The sequence below is a fragment of the Carlito syrichta genome, unplaced genomic scaffold (genome assembly GCF_000164805.1).
Source record: "Carlito syrichta isolate Samal-C Ts95f unplaced genomic scaffold, Tarsius_syrichta-2.0.1 Scaffold284630, whole genome shotgun sequence".
Lineage (NCBI taxonomy): Eukaryota > Metazoa > Chordata > Mammalia > Primates > Tarsiidae > Carlito > Carlito syrichta.
In genome coordinates this window covers 212,226-230,340 of record NW_007228726.1, presented here as the reverse complement: position 1 = coordinate 230,340, position 18,115 = coordinate 212,226, and the positions used below count along the sequence as shown (strand labels likewise).

At 45.4% G+C, this 18,115-nt stretch overlaps 1 protein-coding gene across 1 annotated transcript in view; it reads right to left on the bottom strand.

The window, feature by feature from the left end:
* CES5A (carboxylesterase 5A) overlaps positions 1-18,115 on the bottom strand; it is a 31,512-nt gene that overhangs the window by 8,544 nt on the left and 4,853 nt on the right. Inside the window, exons 4-10 of the mRNA XM_008052623.1 lie at positions 17,242-17,375; positions 13,782-13,935; positions 12,061-12,165; positions 9,835-9,939; positions 6,966-7,106; positions 3,471-3,539; positions 677-824 (exon numbers count right to left, since the gene is read on the bottom strand). Of these exons, the coding sequence (XP_008050814.1) occupies positions 677-824; positions 3,471-3,539; positions 6,966-7,106; positions 9,835-9,939; positions 12,061-12,165; positions 13,782-13,935; positions 17,242-17,375 (856 nt within the window). The remainder of the gene's footprint in view (positions 1-676; positions 825-3,470; positions 3,540-6,965; positions 7,107-9,834; positions 9,940-12,060; positions 12,166-13,781; positions 13,936-17,241; positions 17,376-18,115) is intronic.

Genomic DNA, 18,115 nt, shown 5'->3' with positions numbered 1-18,115 from the left:
ACCTCCAACTGCACCTGTCACTGCTGACCCCCATCCTCCTTTATTTTACTCCATATCTCATATTCTACTTGCTTATGTGTCACCAGGCTCACCTGCTAGATTGTGAATTTCATGGTGGTAGGATCTTGGTTTTGTTCACTACTCTATCTCCAAGACCTGGGACAGTCTCAGCCACGTAGGAGGCCTTGGATAAATACGTGTTAAAAGGAAAGAAAGAAAAAGGGAAGGGTATGGGAGTGGGGAGGAGAAGGAAGTAAGGTTTGTGTCTCCACAAGTAATCTTGTCTTTCCGATTGTTCCACTACTCCTTACAGCTAAGATGACTCCTTACAGCTAAGAAGTCACCTCTAGAGAAAAAAGTCACCTCTAGAGAAAAAAGAACCTATGGGGAGGTGGAGATTTTCTACATGATCCTGAAGAACGGGAAGAAGCAGAAACCTCAAGAACTGAACTGATCAACATTCCCAAACTCTGACAGGCAGGGGAATTGCAAAGGTCAGCATGGCATGGTTCTATTCCAGACATACCTGGGAACTCTCTCTCTCTCTCTCTCTCTCTCTCTCTCTCTCTCTCTGAGGGAACAGAGGGCAGAGTGGGCAGCTGGGCAGCAGACAACACAGATCCCTGGAGCCACTGGCCTCATGGGTGGTCCTAGAGGGGTGTGCTCAGAGACTCACCTCTGTGATATCGAGCTGTGACCAGCCCAGGGACCACAAAGAACACATCTCCAAGTAAGTCCAGAAGACCATCTCGGATTTCAGTCTGAGAGTGCTTGTCATGGAAGTATTCACGAACCACAAGGTACAAATACTGGGGGGGAATGTGCTGCAAAAAAATAATAGTCATAGGAGATCCAGGTCAACAACAATAGCCAACACATTAAGCACTTAACCTGTGCAGGTATGATTCTGCATGCTTTACATTCATTGCTTCATCTAATTCGCACAGCAACCCTGTGATGCAAGTATCAAAATAAGTCCCATTTCACAGATTAGGAAACTAAGGTTTAAAGAGGTAAGGTGGATGGTCCAAACTGGTAAAACTGCGATTCTTTCACAAATCTATTTTTATCTGAATGCCATGCTCCTAAGCACAGTATGAAGGCCTCGCTATCATGCTTCAGAATGAATCACTCCTGGGCAGAACTGGTTCTGTCATCTGTTGGACTCTGCAAAATGCAAATGTGGGTTTTTTAATTCAGAAAGTATCAAGAATTTCAAGATGCTGACAGCAGAGCATTAGACTAAACATAGAACCCTTCTGAGCACAAGGCTCTCTGTGGCCACACAGGCTGCACATCCATGAAGCCAGCTCTGTTCCTGGTACCCATGCTCCCTCCAGCCCTTTGCTATTTTACTAAAGCCAGTTGGTCTCTTGAAGCCTCTGTTCCCTCATCTGTAAAAAAAAAAAAAAGAGTTGCTTGGAGGATTACACAAGATGTGGAGAAATGCATGCTGTCTGGCCCAGAGCAAGTCTTCAGTTCTGGTTCTGTTGGTTCTCCTTATCCAAGTGTCTTAACAGGACATTCGATGCCTTCTTTGACCCAGCACCAGCCTTCCTCCCAGGTTTCTCCCCCAAAACCTGCCTTAAACACAAATGGCACAGGGTGGAAAATGAATCTCAAGAAGCTTCAGGGGTGTGTGACACTGGTGATGTTTTTAGGGGGTCTGGTGCTCTGGGTAATGCTGGACAAGATGTCACACCACAAGCCCCTACCACAAAGACATCGGCACAGTCTTTGGTAGGTTTCTTTGCAATTTGGAGGTAAGGCAGTATACGTCACCCCTGGGAGTACTGCTCAGACTGGTTTATCAGATTCTCAGAAGGCTGATGATCTTTAATCAGGCCCAGACCAAGGAAGGACTCTGCAGCACATCCTGCCTGTGGTGCCAGGGTCTGGCCACTTGGACCATATGACCAGCAGATTCCACAGTGCCAGAGGTATCCAAGATGGGATACTGTGTAGAGCCTCAGGCAAGTCTCTATAGGACAATCAGAGTACAAAGCCCTAGAGATCTGGAGCAAGGCTATGCCTTCTGCATCAAAGAACTACTTACCATTTGAAAAGCAGTCCCTGGTGTGCTCCTGGGCCTAGGAGAGATCTTCTTTCCTCCTGCACATTTCCATACAATCTACTTCCTATCCCTAGGACTTGGTCAAGATACCTTCTCTACTCAATATGCAAGTATCTTCTGCTAAGGCCAGGTCAGTGACCACCTTTGCCATGAGGCCATCTCCAATCCAGCCTGAGAGATTTCAGCCAAGACTCATCAAACTTCCCCCACCAAGTCTTGAGGCCTGAGGGATCCCTCTCTCCAGTCTGGCCTACTCTACAGTCAGAGGGCTCTTTCTAAAATGGAAATCGAATCATGTCACTCTTCCTACTGTTCCCAGCCCTTGGGATGAAACTTGCACTCCTTCCAAAGCTTATAACAGCTGTCAGCATCCTCTCCTGCTGCAGATAACCCCTTGGTTGATCTCTTCACACCCCATCCACTCCCAGATGAGTCTCTTGATTTCGTCTGGATCCTCTCACACACACCCTCCATCTCCAGAAAAATTCCATTAATTCTCCAAAACCCTTCTCCCCAAGGGAGATGCCTTCTGTGGTCATCACATGGCTTCAGACATTCCTCGGCCTTGTATGCACTGTACTGAAGTGTCTTGTCATCTCAGTCTACCCCACATTGTACTCCCAGTGTCTTGTCCTCTCCATCCACCCCACATTGTACCCCCATGCAGAGGGAAGTACAGGGACATGTGGACTCTCAGTCACCATGAATCAATGAACGAATGGAACTTCACACTGAGTATACACTGCATACAGAAAGGAAAACAGAAAAAGGAGAGAAGAAAGGAAAGAAAGCAATCAGTCTCTATGACTTGGTGTCTAGAGCAAGACGTGGCACTGACAGGTTTGTGCAGAGAATGAATGAATACATGAATGAGTAATGCATGAATGAATGAGTAACCGACTGTTATTGCCAGAACTTGGCACAGTGCCTGGCTGGTGTGTAGTGAACATGGGCCCCAGTCCCACACGTGCTTCAGGATTCAGAACTTTTCAGACTGTAGACAGATATTCAGCACATACGCTGCATATTATATAACATGCTCAGGAGGGCAACAGCCCAACACCCACAACAACAATGTCTGCAGAGAAACATCTGAATAGTGGAATAAATAAAATGAAAAAATGTGTGGGAACAATTAAAGACTGATGGCCACAGATTGGTCTAGGTTAGCTGCCAGGTGGATTAAAAACGTTTGGGGTTTTGGAGCTCTTTGAATTTGGGGGATTGTGGATAAGGGGTTGAGAGCTTATACTTAGTAAAGGTCTATTGAATGAATGAATGAATGAATGAATGAATGAGGAATGTCTGTCCCCCAGCACCTCTCCCTGAGTGTGAACCTGGGATGTCTGCTAAATGAATGCATCTCTAGAGGGCCCCGGCACCCATACTCACTTACCAGGAGGGTGTATATCAACTGGAGGGCATGAGACTTGTTGGAGCCACTCAGGATCTCAGGAATCTGTGTCTGTAGAGAGAAGCAGTGTCCTCTGTGAGCCATTCATCCTTGGAAGATAAACCAGTCTCTCTGGGAACCTTGGCATCCGACTTTCTGAAAGGAGGATGGGACGGGCGGGATCGCTTTGACCCCAGGTGGCCGTGTGCAGCAGCAGCTTCAGTGGGTTGATCAGATAATAAATTTATTCTCATATTTGATACAAAGCAGACATTCCCTTTCATACCTGTCACTGAGTGGCCACCTGCAGAAAGGCTCTCACTATGGGGTGAAGTGTATCCCCTCAAAATTCATACACTGAAGCCCTAACCCCCAGTATGTCCAAATGTGACTGCGCTGTATTTGGAGATAGGGCCTGGCCTTTAAAGAGATACTTACATTAAAATGAGGTCATTAGGGCAGGCCTTCATCCAATCTGACTTGTATCCTTACAAGAAGAGATTTAGACACAGAGACACTAGGAAACTCGTGCATACAGAGGCCAGGCCGCATGAGGACACAGCAGAAGGTGGCCAACTGCAAGCCAAGGAGAGAGGGAGGCCTCAAAAGACACCAACCCTGCTGACACCTTGATCTCAGACTTCCAGCCTCCAGAACTGTGAGAAAATGCAGTTCTGCTGTTTGAGCCATCTAGTCTGTGGCATTTTGTTACCACAGTCTTAGCTGTCTAATGAAGGCCACAACTTGACTTTGACACCAAATTTAAAGAGAAGACAGAAAATGGAGAGACAGATGAATTGCTGTTCTTCTTCTACATACTTTTGCAACCAGGGCCTCTGAGAAGCCTGCAGAAGGGAATCGGAAACATGGCAGTGAGGACGGAGGCTGAGCACACAGGCTCCCCCTAGCCCTCACCAGCTGAGAACTTGGCAAGGAACTCAGCTCTTCCTGCCTCAGCCTCCTCATCTGTAAAATGGAAGTAGCAACAGCAGCCCCCTGCCAGGGCTGTGATGAGGCCGAAGCAAGTTGATACGTGTAAAGCTCTTACAATGGCACTTAGTATATAGTAAGAGCTGTGTGTCATTGCAGTTTTTAGTTTAAAACAAATTTTTTACCCTATTCCAGTGACAGATTTTGTTGTTATTATTTGCATTCTTCCAAGCATCCTAGTCTATCTTATTTTATTGTAGGGATGGAGTTTTGCTATGTTGCTTAGGCTGGTGGTCTCAAACTCCTGGCCTCAAGTAACCCTCCCACTTCAGCTTCCCAAAGTTCATTCATTATAAGTGAACCACCATGCCTGGCCACAAATTTTTTGTTAAGTGACTGTTTTTCTGGCAACATTACAGCTTAAAAGCATGACAGGTCAGAAATACTATTCGCTTGTCAAATCAATTTCCTTAGAACATTTTCTGTTGAAAATCTTGGGGTAATAAATCACTAGGGTAGATACTTAAATATACTTGTCTTCTGGAATCTGAGAGAGCCCCCAGAATTATCCAAGTTACCCAGAAGTATAGTTTAACTACTAAAAATCTTCTCTGAATATTAAGGAGCTGGGATCTGTTTTTGGAGGGTGTCCTATGGTCTCCAACCGCCAGCAATTAGTTTAACTGCAAGTTCACACAGAATAGCAGCAACAGTGCAGGCTTTTAAGCTCTGCACATTCTGTCACTTGGATAATTCCAATATCTAGTCTTTACTGAGCACTTGTTACATGCAAGGCTGTTTGATGTGTACCTATGATATAGGTGCTAAGATTAACCCTACTTCACAGATGAGGGAACAAAAGTTCAAAGAGGATAGGCAACTCACCTAACGTCATACAGCAGGGAAGCAGAGAACACAACATTTAAATGCATAAAAATTATATACCACTGTCTACTTACTAGCTGGGAGGCATAGGAAAGCCACGTCATCCTCTTTGGGCCTTAGTTTCTTCAACTGGAAGATAGGGATAATAATGCCTGCTTGCAAGGTTCTGCACAGATGGCAGCCACTTGGCACATGGGAGGCACCCGGGAAGTGGTCACAGTGGTTATGGTGGTGGCTGTCATCGGTAGCACCTGCCTTTTTTCTAGCACATACCCAGAACGCATTGATAGACCTTGCTTAAGTCACAAACTGTGACTCGGTGGCCTCATTTACAATATGAGGACAAAATCCCTAACCCCATTTAAACCAAAACATCACCCTAGAGGATAAATCAGTAATGACAGAACATGCTTTAATAATCCAATGAGGCCGGGCTCGGTGGCTCAGCCTGTAATCCCAGCACTTTGGGAGGTCGAGGTGAGTGGATTTCCTGAGCCCGCAGGTTCGAGATCCATCTGGGTAACTTGGCGAGACCTCATCTCTACAATAAATCAAAAATTAGTCGGGCGTGGTAGGGCACGCCTGTAGTCCTGGCTACTTGGAAGGCTAAGGCAGAAGGATTGCCGGAATCCAGCAGGGTGAGGCTGTGGTGGCCGGTAGCATGCCACTGCACTCCAGTCTGGGTGACAGAGTGAGACTCCAACTCAAAAAAAAAAAAAGACAATAGTTATTTAAAAAAAAATAAAAATAATCCAATTAACTTGGGATTTGGTTCTAGCCACCAACCAGCTTTATAATTTGATAAACCTCTTTATTTTTTAACCCAATGTCCTCAGCTTAAAATGAGGAGGTTGGTCTACATAAATTGGTTTTGATGGCTTTATGAATTTGAATCCCCCACTCTTCTAAGGACAGATGAAAAGTGTATTTCCAATAAGGAGGGTCTTGGTAAAATGCAAAGTCAAGAAATAATGATCCTTCTTAGCATCCAGGCCTCAACTCAACAATCCCTCCTCAAAAGGGCCTTTCCCGATCACCCACCGTCCTCCCTAAAGATGCCTTCTTTCTCCACTTGTGGCCTTCCTAGTGCCTGTCCCTCACTGAAATTACCTTTCCTACCCTGTGTCCTACCTGTCTCTCCCCTCGAGAGCGTAAGCTCCAGAAAGCTGGAACTGCTGTTGCTGCTGAATGTTTTTAATAAGTGTGTGATACATACAAGTTGAATGAATAAAGTGATTTAATAAAGTTGCAAGTTGTACAATCTTGGAGAGCATGCTCGGAAGTCAAGATGCCAGAACTGAGGCTAGATATGGAAAGTTGAAAGAACTAAAGTTTTTCTAATCTATCTGAATGTCAGCTCTGAAGTAGTAAAGACGTTTATTTAAAGCAGTCATTTCTAATGTTTTTAAAGAAAGACCAGGTGGGTTTAATTCCCTCTTTCCTTTTTATATAGTTGCTTCTTCAACAGTGCACATCATCATATGAGGAACAAGGAAGACCCTTGCTGTGACTGCCCTGGTGCTCTGTTACCCTCTTTCAGAGTGAGGGAGGTTATCACCATGCACTTGGCTGATGGACTCCAGCCCTTGTAGTGCTTGGTGCCATGTATGGAAATGCCCAACTGTTAAGCAAACAGCTGCACCATCACTGAGGGAGTGGCAGTATAGATGCCAGGACTCTTACCATGGGCAGCAGGAAGCCACACTCGTGGTTATTGACTCCAATGATTGAAGGAATTGCTGTAAATGCTTTCTGAGACAATAGTTCCAGAGGCTCATCAGGAAAGAAGCGACCATCAACCACTTGAGTGAAAGACTTTGTTTTCTGTAATAAGGAAGAAGAGAAAAATCAGTAGCTGTTTCTGTTCACAAAATCTACTGTCCCTAAATCCTAGCCAAGCAAATCAACCCAGTTTAGCTGAGGTCAAAATGCATTTAAAAAGTAAAAACAGGCCAGGTTCGGTGGCTCAGCCTCCAATCCCAATGCTTTGGGAGGCCGAGGCTAGTGGATTGCCTGAGCCCATGGGTTCGAGATCAGCCTAGGCAACTTGGTGAGATCTCGTCTCTACAATAAACCAAAAATTAGCTGGCTGTGGTAGCATGCACCTGTAGTTCTGGCTACTTGGAAGGCTGAGGCAGAAGGATCACTGGAGCCCAGCAGGTCGACGCTGAGGTGGCCGTGAGTATGACACTGCACCCCAGCCTGGGCGATTCCAACTCAAAAATAAATAAATAAACAAAATGGAAAAACAAATCACTATGGGCCCAGCCCAGTTCATCAGTCCCTGGTCAGCTCTGCCATTTGCTTGGGCAGGGAGCTAAACTTTTCTGTGTCTTAGTTTCTTATCTGCTAAATGAGAATGATGATAATATCTACCTAAGAAAAATGGGTGTCTAGCACAGTGGTTCTCAATGGCCAGTGACTGGACCAGGAGTAACAGCATCATCTGAGAACTTGTTAGAATGCATATTCTCAGGTTCCACTCTAGGCCTACTGAATACAAAACTCTGGGAGTGCAGCCCAGAAAGCTTATTTTGGCAAGTTCTCCAGGTAATTCTGATGCAAACTCAAGTTTGAGAACACTGGTCAAGTACAAAGAGCAAGACAGGGAGGGGAGGGAGTGGCCACGATAGGAGGGGTCAGCATAAGTATCTCCCTGAGAAGTCTTCCTCAGAACCTGTGGCTTGGGCATGGCTGGATATTTTTGGGGTCTCAGAGAGCAACACTTGGCTCTAATCATGTTCATGTTTGTTTTTTGGGGTTTTTTTTTAGGTTTTTGTTTTGGGAGTTGGATAGAGGGAGCACATAAAAAAGTTTGACATGAGTGTGGTGGCTCACGCCTATAATCCCAGCACTTTGGGAGGTTGAAGTGAGAGGACTGCTTGAGCCCACAGGTTCGAGACCAGCCTCGGCAACTTGGCGAGACCTCATCTCTACAATAAATCAAAAAATTAGCCAGTTGTGGTGGCGCATGCTTATAGTTCCAACTACTTGGAAGGCTGAGGCAGAAGTATCACCTGAGCCCTGTAGGTGGAGGCTGCAGTGGCTATGAGCATGCCACTGCACTCCATTCTGGGCTCAGGAAATCCTTCTGCAGAGTGAGACTCCAACTCAAAAAAAAAAAAAAAAGTTTGACAACATCAAGTCAAGGACTTACCTATTCCACATCTTCTACTATGCAGGTGCTCACAGTTGATACTCAATACATGCCAAATAACTAGGAAATGTTGGAAGCTGTTAGTGACCTTGCTCATTCAAAGACTATCAAAGGTTCTCAAGCTTGGAAGGGACATAAAAGATCATCCAGTCCAATTAACTAGCAGAGATTGAAAACTGGTCAGTGGTCAGCTAGACCTTGCTTGAACACCTGCAGAGGTGGATATCTCACTGCTTTTTAAAGGAGTCTGGTCCTTTTCCAGAAATCTGAGGTTTTAGGAAGTTCTCAGTTATGAGAGGTCCCCAAAAAACCCAGAATTTATTTATAAAAATGTTGTATTTATTCTTACATGTTTAAATTTCAGCCACCTTAAAACTACGCTCCATTTGATGCAATACACCTATTGAGACGTATTTCCAATGCTCAAAAACAGTTTTTGAACTCTTCAGTCTTGATGACTTTTAGTGTTTCTGCTGTTTTTTCCACTTCTTCTGTACTGGCAAAACGTTTCCCTTTGAGGACTTTTTTCATCCAGGGAAACAAAAACAAAGTAGCTTAGAGTGAGATGGGGGATAGGAAGGGTGGGGCACAAGGGTCATGCTGTTTTTGGTCAAACACTGTGAAACACTCGGTGTGGTGCAGGCAGGGGCATTGTCATGGTGGAAGAACCACATACCTGTTTACCACAACTCAGGATGTTTCTTCCATGATTTGTGATGCAACCTTTTCAAAAACTTCTAGATAAAAGCATTGGTTGACCTTCTGATCTGGAGGAACACATTCAGAGTGTGTTCAAGGGGCCCACCCTCCAAAACAAAACAGAAAGGAGAGAGAGAGACAAAAAGAAAGTTGCTTGGAATGAGATTGGGTGAATAGAGAGGGTGGGGCACAGGGGTCATGCTGTTTTTGGTCAAACACTGTCGAACACTCAGTGTGGTGTGGGCCGGGGCATTGTCATGGTGAAAGAAACACACATGGAGGAGGAAGAAAAGGAGGAGGAGGAGGAGGGGGAGGGGGAGGAGGAGGAGGAGAAAAAAAGAAAATTCCAGTTTTCTTTGGGTTCCCCCTCATATACCATGCCTAAATGGCTTCCTAACAGAACTTTTAGCTCCTGATTGTGACTTTAACTTCTGGGGGCATGCAGAACAAGCATGGTCTCTCTTTCCAGTGAGAAGACTTGAATGACTTAGGGACAACCTTCTCCAGGTTAAGCAGCACCTCTATCCCATCAAGTTCCTTAAATTACCTATAAGTGTTCTATATACCACATTGTTATAGCTGTTACCATTAACGTTTCCAAGTCCCAAATTAAAATAAAGATCAGAGGGGTGGGCTTTGTCCACCACTTCATTCAAAAGGGAACCCTACCCCCTAGAGTCTCCCCTCATTTCTCACCTGGCCAAGGGTCAGCAACTCCTTGGGAGACTTTGACCTCAGGCACTTGAGCAGGGCCACGGAGTCTGATGCATTGCAACCACAGAAATATGCAACCACCTGCAACTATTTCCAGAGAGGCACCAGGTCAGAGCATGGTTCTGAAAGCATCTGAGAGAATCAAAGTTGGGAAGCCCTCTGACTAGCCACAACCTGGTCCTCCACATACGAGTCCATTCTGCTGGCCCTCCCTGACCCCACACATCTATAGCATAATATGCACATAGAAGATGGGTTGGCACTGTGCTATCCCCAGTTTCTTGCCTGGTCCTCCTTGTCATCTTTAGCAAACTCAAGAGCTGGGGGTGGGAGATTGTCAGTCTGTAGCCATGGAATGGAATTAAGTTTCCTGGGTCATAGAGAGACCAGTCTTGTGAGCTTGGCAGCATTGTCACTAGACCCTCAGAGCCCAGCAGCCTAACCTTGGGTACTAAATGGAGCCAGAAGCCCCAAGAGTAAGGAGTAGCTTTGCAAGCACCTTAATTGAGGCATAACACCAGATCAGATTCTCAGCTTGTCAGCCCCACTCAAGCCCCAGCCCCACCCACAGCTTGGAATGCCCTGAACGTGCTTCTTCCATCTCTACACCAGTCATGCTCATTCTTTAAGGTTCAAGTCCTGCCCTCCAAGATGTCCTTTCAGACCATTGCAGGCCCCATAAACCCCTTCCTCCCCAAATCTTCCATCAGCTCAGTGTTCCCCACCATCTCTGCCTAGCCAATTGCTAAACACCTGCTTTTCCTGTCATCGAACCCTCCATATTTGTAGAACTTGTTCCTTGAAAGTGACGGCTCTTAATCTTCTGGAAGTCATGAGTGCTCTAAGCATCTAATGAATGCTACAGACTTTCTCCTTGGGAAAATGCACAAGCATGTAGAGTCTGCATGTAATTTTATGGCATTCAAGGACCACCTCCCAAATCTACCCATGGATTCCAGATTAAAATCCTCTTGAAGCCAAGCTCGGTGGCTCAGCCTGTAATCCTGTGCCTTGGGAGGCTGAGGTGAGTGAATTGCCTGAGCCCGTGGGTTCGAGACCCGCCTGGGCAACTTGGTGAGACCTCATCTCTACAATAAATCAAAAAACTAGCTGGGTGTGGTAGCACATCCCTGTAGTTCCAGCTACTTGGAAGGCTGAGGCGGAAGGATCGCCGGAGCCCAGCAGGTCAAGGCTGCGGTGGCCGGGAGTGGCCAATGCACTCCAGTCTGGGCGACAGAGTGAGATTCCAACTCAAAAAAAAAAAAATTAAAAGATTATATTCTTCTCAAGTTTAGAATATATTTTCTCCACTGATAAGCCCACAGGTCCTAACAGAGCTGGGAATACAGTGAGCACTCAATAGATGTGTGGCAAATGACTAAACATATGCACAATCTGAAGGTAGATTTCTATATAATGTTACCAAAATCAGCATTCCCTGTTTATTGAGGATATTTTTAAAGTTTTATAATTCTGTTTCTGCTTTAATATAATGACACTGTTATTTACTATAAGGTATTTAAGAAAACATGTTACTAAAATTATTAAAACTCAGGAGATGGCTCCAAAGCCCAGTGCTTAATTAATATGCATTGAATGAATCAGTTCATTTGTTAATTCATTCATCCAGCAAAGCATTTATGACTGCCTAATATATCCCGAGTATTATACTGGGGGCATGAAGGATGGGGAGACCCTGGTCTCTAGGGCCTCACTATCTAGTAGATAATTAAGACGAGACAGATGATAAATATCTTGGGACATATACCCTGCCTCCTACTGATAACCCCGTGCCAGACAACATTAATCAGTCACAGCATTATTTCCTACTGAGCTGGAAAAAGCCTCAGAATCTTTCTTAACATAATACCCTAGTAGCCAATCCCTATGGAGTAGAGAAGAACAGGAGATCAGCTGTGTGAAATATAGAAGACTGAGTTATATAACACAAGCACAGAATACTGAATAAGATGTAAGAACCATAACACACAAGCACACGTACTCCTGCACACCAGTGACGTGGCATTGTGTAGTTGGACACATTTCCTGTTGAACCAGGCCTTCCATGGAGGAACAAAGTCTTTCAGACCAGCATGAGCTTCCTTGTACATGGTCACTAAGGAAAGCCAAGAACATGGTGAGAAGGTGACAGTCTGTTGACTTCTGATTAGGGAGAGGAAGTTGGAAAGGTGTTAACAGTATACCTACATCCTCACTCCTCTGGTTGTCTGGGTCTTTCAGGGAAGGAATGATGGCCACCCCACTCTCCATGATGGCTTTATGGAATAAGCCATCGGCCATGGGAGACAAAACCTGGAGAGAGAACCCAGAAGACCCAGGAAAGGTTATCCAGGGGCTCCCCACCCACCACACACATCATCCACCCCTTCTTAAAAGAAAACTTCCCAGGAAATCTCCTTAAGAGAGATCTAGTCTTAGAGGGGAAAAATAGGCTTGGTTTAGGGGTTCCAGGACTAGTTGTGAAAGTATGGGCGACTTATTTCACTTCTCCGAACCCCCAGTTCTTCATGAACTTTGAAGTCAAACATTCAGGAATGTGAGTTCTAGCTCTTTCACTTCCTAGCCGGGTAGCCTCAGGCAAGTTGCTTAATATTTCTAAGCATCAGTCTGCTTCCCTGTAAAACTGGAGTAGAAATGGAGCCTGTATCAAAAAATTGTTGTGAGGAATAGGGGAAATAATGAACATAGAAGTCTTCGCATAGTGTCTGGTCAAATTTCACTCACGAAATAGCGGCTGTTATAATGTATGGAAAGTTGGGTTAATATAAAGCACTTTAGAATGTGATTTTGTAAATATAAAAAATACTTTGTATCTAGTCAAGTGCTACTGAACAGAAGACCTCTTAGCCTACTGCCATGAAATTGATTTCTGCAATTAACATGGTTTGTGTTTTTTAAATAATTTTTTAATTTTAAATATGTGGAGTACAATTCAGGGTTAGGTATACAACTGCTCATTATGCAGGTACCCTTGTTGATGAGGTATGCCCCCCCTCCGCTACTGCTAATCCCTTTCTTATAGTTGCAATTAACATGTTAACTGATGTTGATAGACCACTCAGAGCCAGTGGGCCATTTTCTAACACCTCCATACATTTCTACTCCCACTAGTTTCTCCCCAAGAATCAGGTGTGTTTGCTTCCAAGCCTGTTTTGTAAGTTGCACTTGTTATTATAATTACAGAATCAATAAAATATCATGGGAAGCAATGAATTGTGTGTATAAAAAGAAAACAAAAGTGTGTCTGGGTGATAAAAACTTGATAAAGGATAGCTAAAAAAATATTGCTGTCATATTAGGCGTGGACAAGATAGCAATAAAATATTTAGAGAAAAAGTATAAAACTCCAGAATGCACTGCAGCTAGACTACTTTGCAGGCATCTTTAAGTTTATGCTCACCACAGAAATACGGAAACTGCAATTTGAGGGCAGTGAATTTTGTGGATAGTTTATGCAAGAGAATCCATGCTGGAACTCAAATCAGCAGACTAGCTCTGAAAATATAAGGACCTGTATCAAACCATTGACGAGGGAATGTGCATTTTATGCTTTAAAATAAAATAGTTCTGTGCATTTTTATTTCATGCTTTAGCTGAGTTTTTCTAAGTAATTCCCATCTGATAATTGGATATTAGGACTTCTATTCTACAAATATAAGAAACTTTTCCTCAAATTATTACTATATGACCTTAGCTGATTTGTTTAAACTCTCCTGATGATAGTTGTCTTGTTGATGAAATGAGACTGAACCCCTAACTCATAATGTCTTTGTGAGGCTCGAGGGAGATGTTGTGTATTAAAGCGTTTGTTCAACACAAAGACACCAGTCAAATGTGAGCAATTCATCATCCTCTTTTTGTTGCCTCCCCCACTGAGGTTCATTCAAGTCACAAAGCAGAGAACTCACGAGGCTGGAGACACTTATGGCCCCTGCAGACTCGCCGAAGATGGTCACAGAGTCAGGGTTCCCGCCAAAGAAAGCAATGTTCTTTTGAATCCAGGATAGGGCGGCCAACTGGTCCTGGAAGGCCCAGTTTCCCGGAGCATGCTGATCCTGTGTGCTGGGGTCAAGAGGCAGAGTGAGAATTCTCAGTCAGCCATGTCTGTTTGCTGCAGCCCAGGGACTTCTCGGCAGAGGCTGAGGCAGGCATCGGTAGAAAGAGGGTTGAGAGTCAGAGGCCTGGAGGTGCTGAGGAAACTGGGCTTAGTTCTAACCCTTTGTGGGATGTAGGCTTCTTTGAAAATCTGATTAAAGCTATGCACCCCAGAAAGATTCACTGCACTATTGCACAAGCAACTTCAGGGTATTTACAGGCACCCCGAATCCATGGATCTCCGGAGAAGAGTTCCATTCCTGAGAGTTGGCCTGTGCTGGGGAGCAAGACCTTCCTAGGCACAGAGGTTTCAGTGAATGACCAAATTAATAATACAGTAACAGCAGTGGCATGTACCAGACACTGCTGTAAGGGCTCTACGGCAGACACTCCTATAACCCTCAAGCCTATGAAGAAGATAGTGCTGGTTTGTCCCCTTTTGCTCCACTGGGTCTCCTCTACCCTTCTCTGCCCTGTCCCCAAAAAACTGACCACTGGGAACTGCATCCACCAGGCTTCAGCTGTGTAGGGCCAGTGGGAAGCACCAGCAGGTGCTTAAGGGTGTGATAGAGACTAAGGCTCCTGCTCTGCTGGGAAGTGTTTGGGCAGAGGCTGCACTTCTCCATGCTTGCAGCTGGTGCCAATTCCCTTCCATGAGCTATCAGGACACCCATGGACACATCAGCTTCCCCCCAGACTAGGAAATTCAGGCACAGAGAGGTTAAAGCCCCCTGCCCAAGAGCTAGAAAATTGCAGATTTGGGATCCAAATTTGGGAGTCTGGACCTAGAATCCATGCTCCTGACCATGCTTCTATGCTGCTGCCCCTGTAGAATAGCATGCTTCCCAGGATAGTTGGACAATTAATGAGGAACAAGTGAAAATGCGGTGGACCCAAAGAAACGCCTGGGCCAAAGACAGTCATGCGATGCGCACGTGCATGCAAGTAATCCCAGGATCACATTCTTCTCCCCTCCATTCTCCAGTCCTCCAAAACACACCTTCCCTCAGTCCCTTTCTCTGTCCATGATCCCTGGGCTGACTCTGACTACCTACACCTTCTTTCTTCCATATATATCTAGTCAGAAACCAAGCCCTGCCAATTTTAGCTCCACTGCACTGTGACTCCCACCTGGGGCCCCCTCCCTCCATTTCTATTTGTCCTGAAGCAGTATACCTTAATGGTTAAGATCTCAGCCTCAAGTACAGGATTTATATGGCTACTTATTATCTGAGTGACTTCAAGCAAGTCACTTAACCTGCTTTGCCTCAGTGGTCTCATGGCTAAAATGGGGATAATAATAATGCCTGCTCCATGTGGTTTTTGTGAAGGTAGGTGGTAGGAGACACATAATAAAAGTATGTCATATACACATGTTAGTTATTGTATTTGTGATTCAAATGCATCAAGACCGTGCAGTGGGCCAGGCATGGTGGCTCATGCCTATAATCCCAACACTTTGGGAGGCCGAGGCAGGAAGATGGCTTGAGCCCAGGTGTTCAAGACCAGCCTGGGCGACATAGCGAGACCTCGCCTCTACAAAAAAATCTAAAAATTAGCCAGGCATGGTGGTGTGCACCTGTAGTTCCAGATACTCAGGAGGCTGAGGCAGGAGAATCACTTGAGCCCAGGAGATAGAGTCTGTGATCATGTCACCACTGCACTCCACTTTGGGCAACAGAGTGAGATCCTGACTCAAAAAAAAAAAAAAAAAGGCTGACATTGCCTTCCAACAGGACCCACCTGTGCTGTGGCTGGGCAACCCTGACCCAGGCTGCACTCTTGGGGGTAAGCTTCCTGCTACACTGCTCTGATCACAGTACTCCTGGGTTCCTAATCTGTATTAGATAAAACCCAAACTCCATTTATGTATTGGCATTCAAGACTTTTCCCTATCAAGCCTGTCCCTGCCTTTCACATCCATCTGCCCAACTACTTATGCTTGAGCCCAGGTATTCTGAACAGTTGTTGGGAGCTGTTCTGCCACAGTAATCTTATTCAGAACCCTTACGTATAGAGCAGTTAGGGCAATTGCTCTGGTCAGAGCACCTCGTCTGCCTGTTCTGCCTGCACAACACTCAGAGCCACCTCCCAGGCTCCAGGTCCAGTGCAGTTTGCAAATACTGCTTTAGCCCCAGGTTGTTACGTCACCACCATTTCCCAGCCTCCATGCAGGCAGCCCCCTTTGCCAAGCATTCTTGCTCCTACCCGCTTCTTTTCAAACCTAACCACCTCTCTCCCGAAGCCTCCCTGTCCCCTTGTAGTGTCTCCTTGGTTTTCACAGCCCCAATGCCTCTCACTCTCTGAGACTTTAATAATATCTGGCCTGGTAACATAAATATATGTGTCCCCACGTGATCTTTCTCACTAGCCCTTGAGCCTCTCCAGGGCGGGATTCCCATTTGAATCACTTCCGGTTTCCCCACAGTGTGTGACAATGGCCTCCAAGTACACTTGTGCCCCACTTTTTGCTACTATTTTATTCACATCGCCCTCCAGTCAGGAGTTCTCCTGCTGTGTTTTAGGCAGGATAATGAAAGTGGGTAAGAGATACAACTCTGTTCTATGACTTCTGAGAAGTTGCTTGACCTCTGTGCCTCCATTTTCCAGCTGAAAGATGGACATAACAACAGAACATTTCTTGTGGGATTATTTTAAGGGTGAGTTGAAGTAATGCGTGGCAAAAACACAGGCCCGGGTCCAGGACCTGGTAGGCATCATTGGAGGAAGGGAAACTGATGCCATGGAATGATGATTCTTAGGTGAACATTCAAGGAGCCATGAAGCGGGGCTCTGCATCAGACACTACGGAACGCTCCCACAGTTTCATGGCTCGCTGGCAGTTGGATATGGCCAAGTGGCACTTGTGATACAGGTTCTGCCAGTGGTAAGTGAGCAAAGTGATGAGCCACCTGCAGGCTGACCCAAGCAAACCCCCTCTCCTGATCCTCCATGCTCTCTCCCAATGGCCAAATGAAGAACTAGGGCCCTTAAGGTCCCCATCACAGCCACAAAATGGAAGGAGCTCAGATCCAGGTTGACCCTGAGGAAGAATGTCTGTTCATCAGGGACACTCAATTGAACTTTACTTGAGTGAGAAAGAGGTTTTTATTGTTTTTAGCTGCCAAAACTTGGGATTTATCACCTGATTAGGGCTAAATTTGTTCAATGCCTCAGAAGGCTCGTTCCATCTTAGGTTGCTGGATACTGTCTACGGCCACTGCACAGCTGCCCCTTGGGGATCTGGAATGTCAATCGCTTGGGAAGACTCACCTGAAGAAGCCAAATATTCCTAGCCGGTACTGCGTGGTCACAACTAGTACGTCCTCATAGGCAGCCAGGGCAGACCCATCGAAGATGGAGGCGGAGCCTGTATCGAAGGCACCCCCCGGGAACCACACCATGACCTGAGGAGGAGCAAGAAACATTCAGTCTGCCCTCCAGGCACCCACATCCCCTCCCCATGTATGTTGGGCATTCTTTCTTCGGGTGAAATATAAATGTCCCGCTTTCTGTGTAGGGTGAGAGGTTTTGTTTTTGAAGAAGGCCCAGGTCTAAGTATGCAAGCTTTAGCATCTAAGTGCCTGGGTTTGATTCCCAGCTCTGACACTGACTGACTGTGCGACTTTGGGTCGATTACTTAACCTCTCTGAAGCACATTTATCTCACCTATAAGATGTGAAGATTGATAGTATCTCACTTATGAGGCTATCATGAGATTTAAACAAGAGTCTGCATTTAAAACTCATAGAACAACGAGCAACAACACATTTCAAGTGCTCGGAAAGTGTTTACTAAATATTAGTGAGCCTGTGACCCACAGGAAGATGGAAATCATTCTAAGTCAAGTGTCAGAGCAAAAGCAGCTCAAGATGTTTTAACCTAAGACTTTTCTCTACTCCCAAAGAGGAGGAAGAGGAGGAGAAGGAGGGGGAGGGGGAGGAGGGGGAAGAAGGAGAGACAAGTGAACGTGTCACTATTTTGATTAGAAAAATTAGGACTGAGGAACATAAAACATTATTCAAATGGTATTGTCACTATTTATACATTTGATAATAAATTCCTAGCCGGGCTCAGTGGCTCAGCTTGTAATCCCGTGCCTTTGGGAGGCTGAGGTGAGTGGATTGCTTGAGCCTGCGGGTTCGAG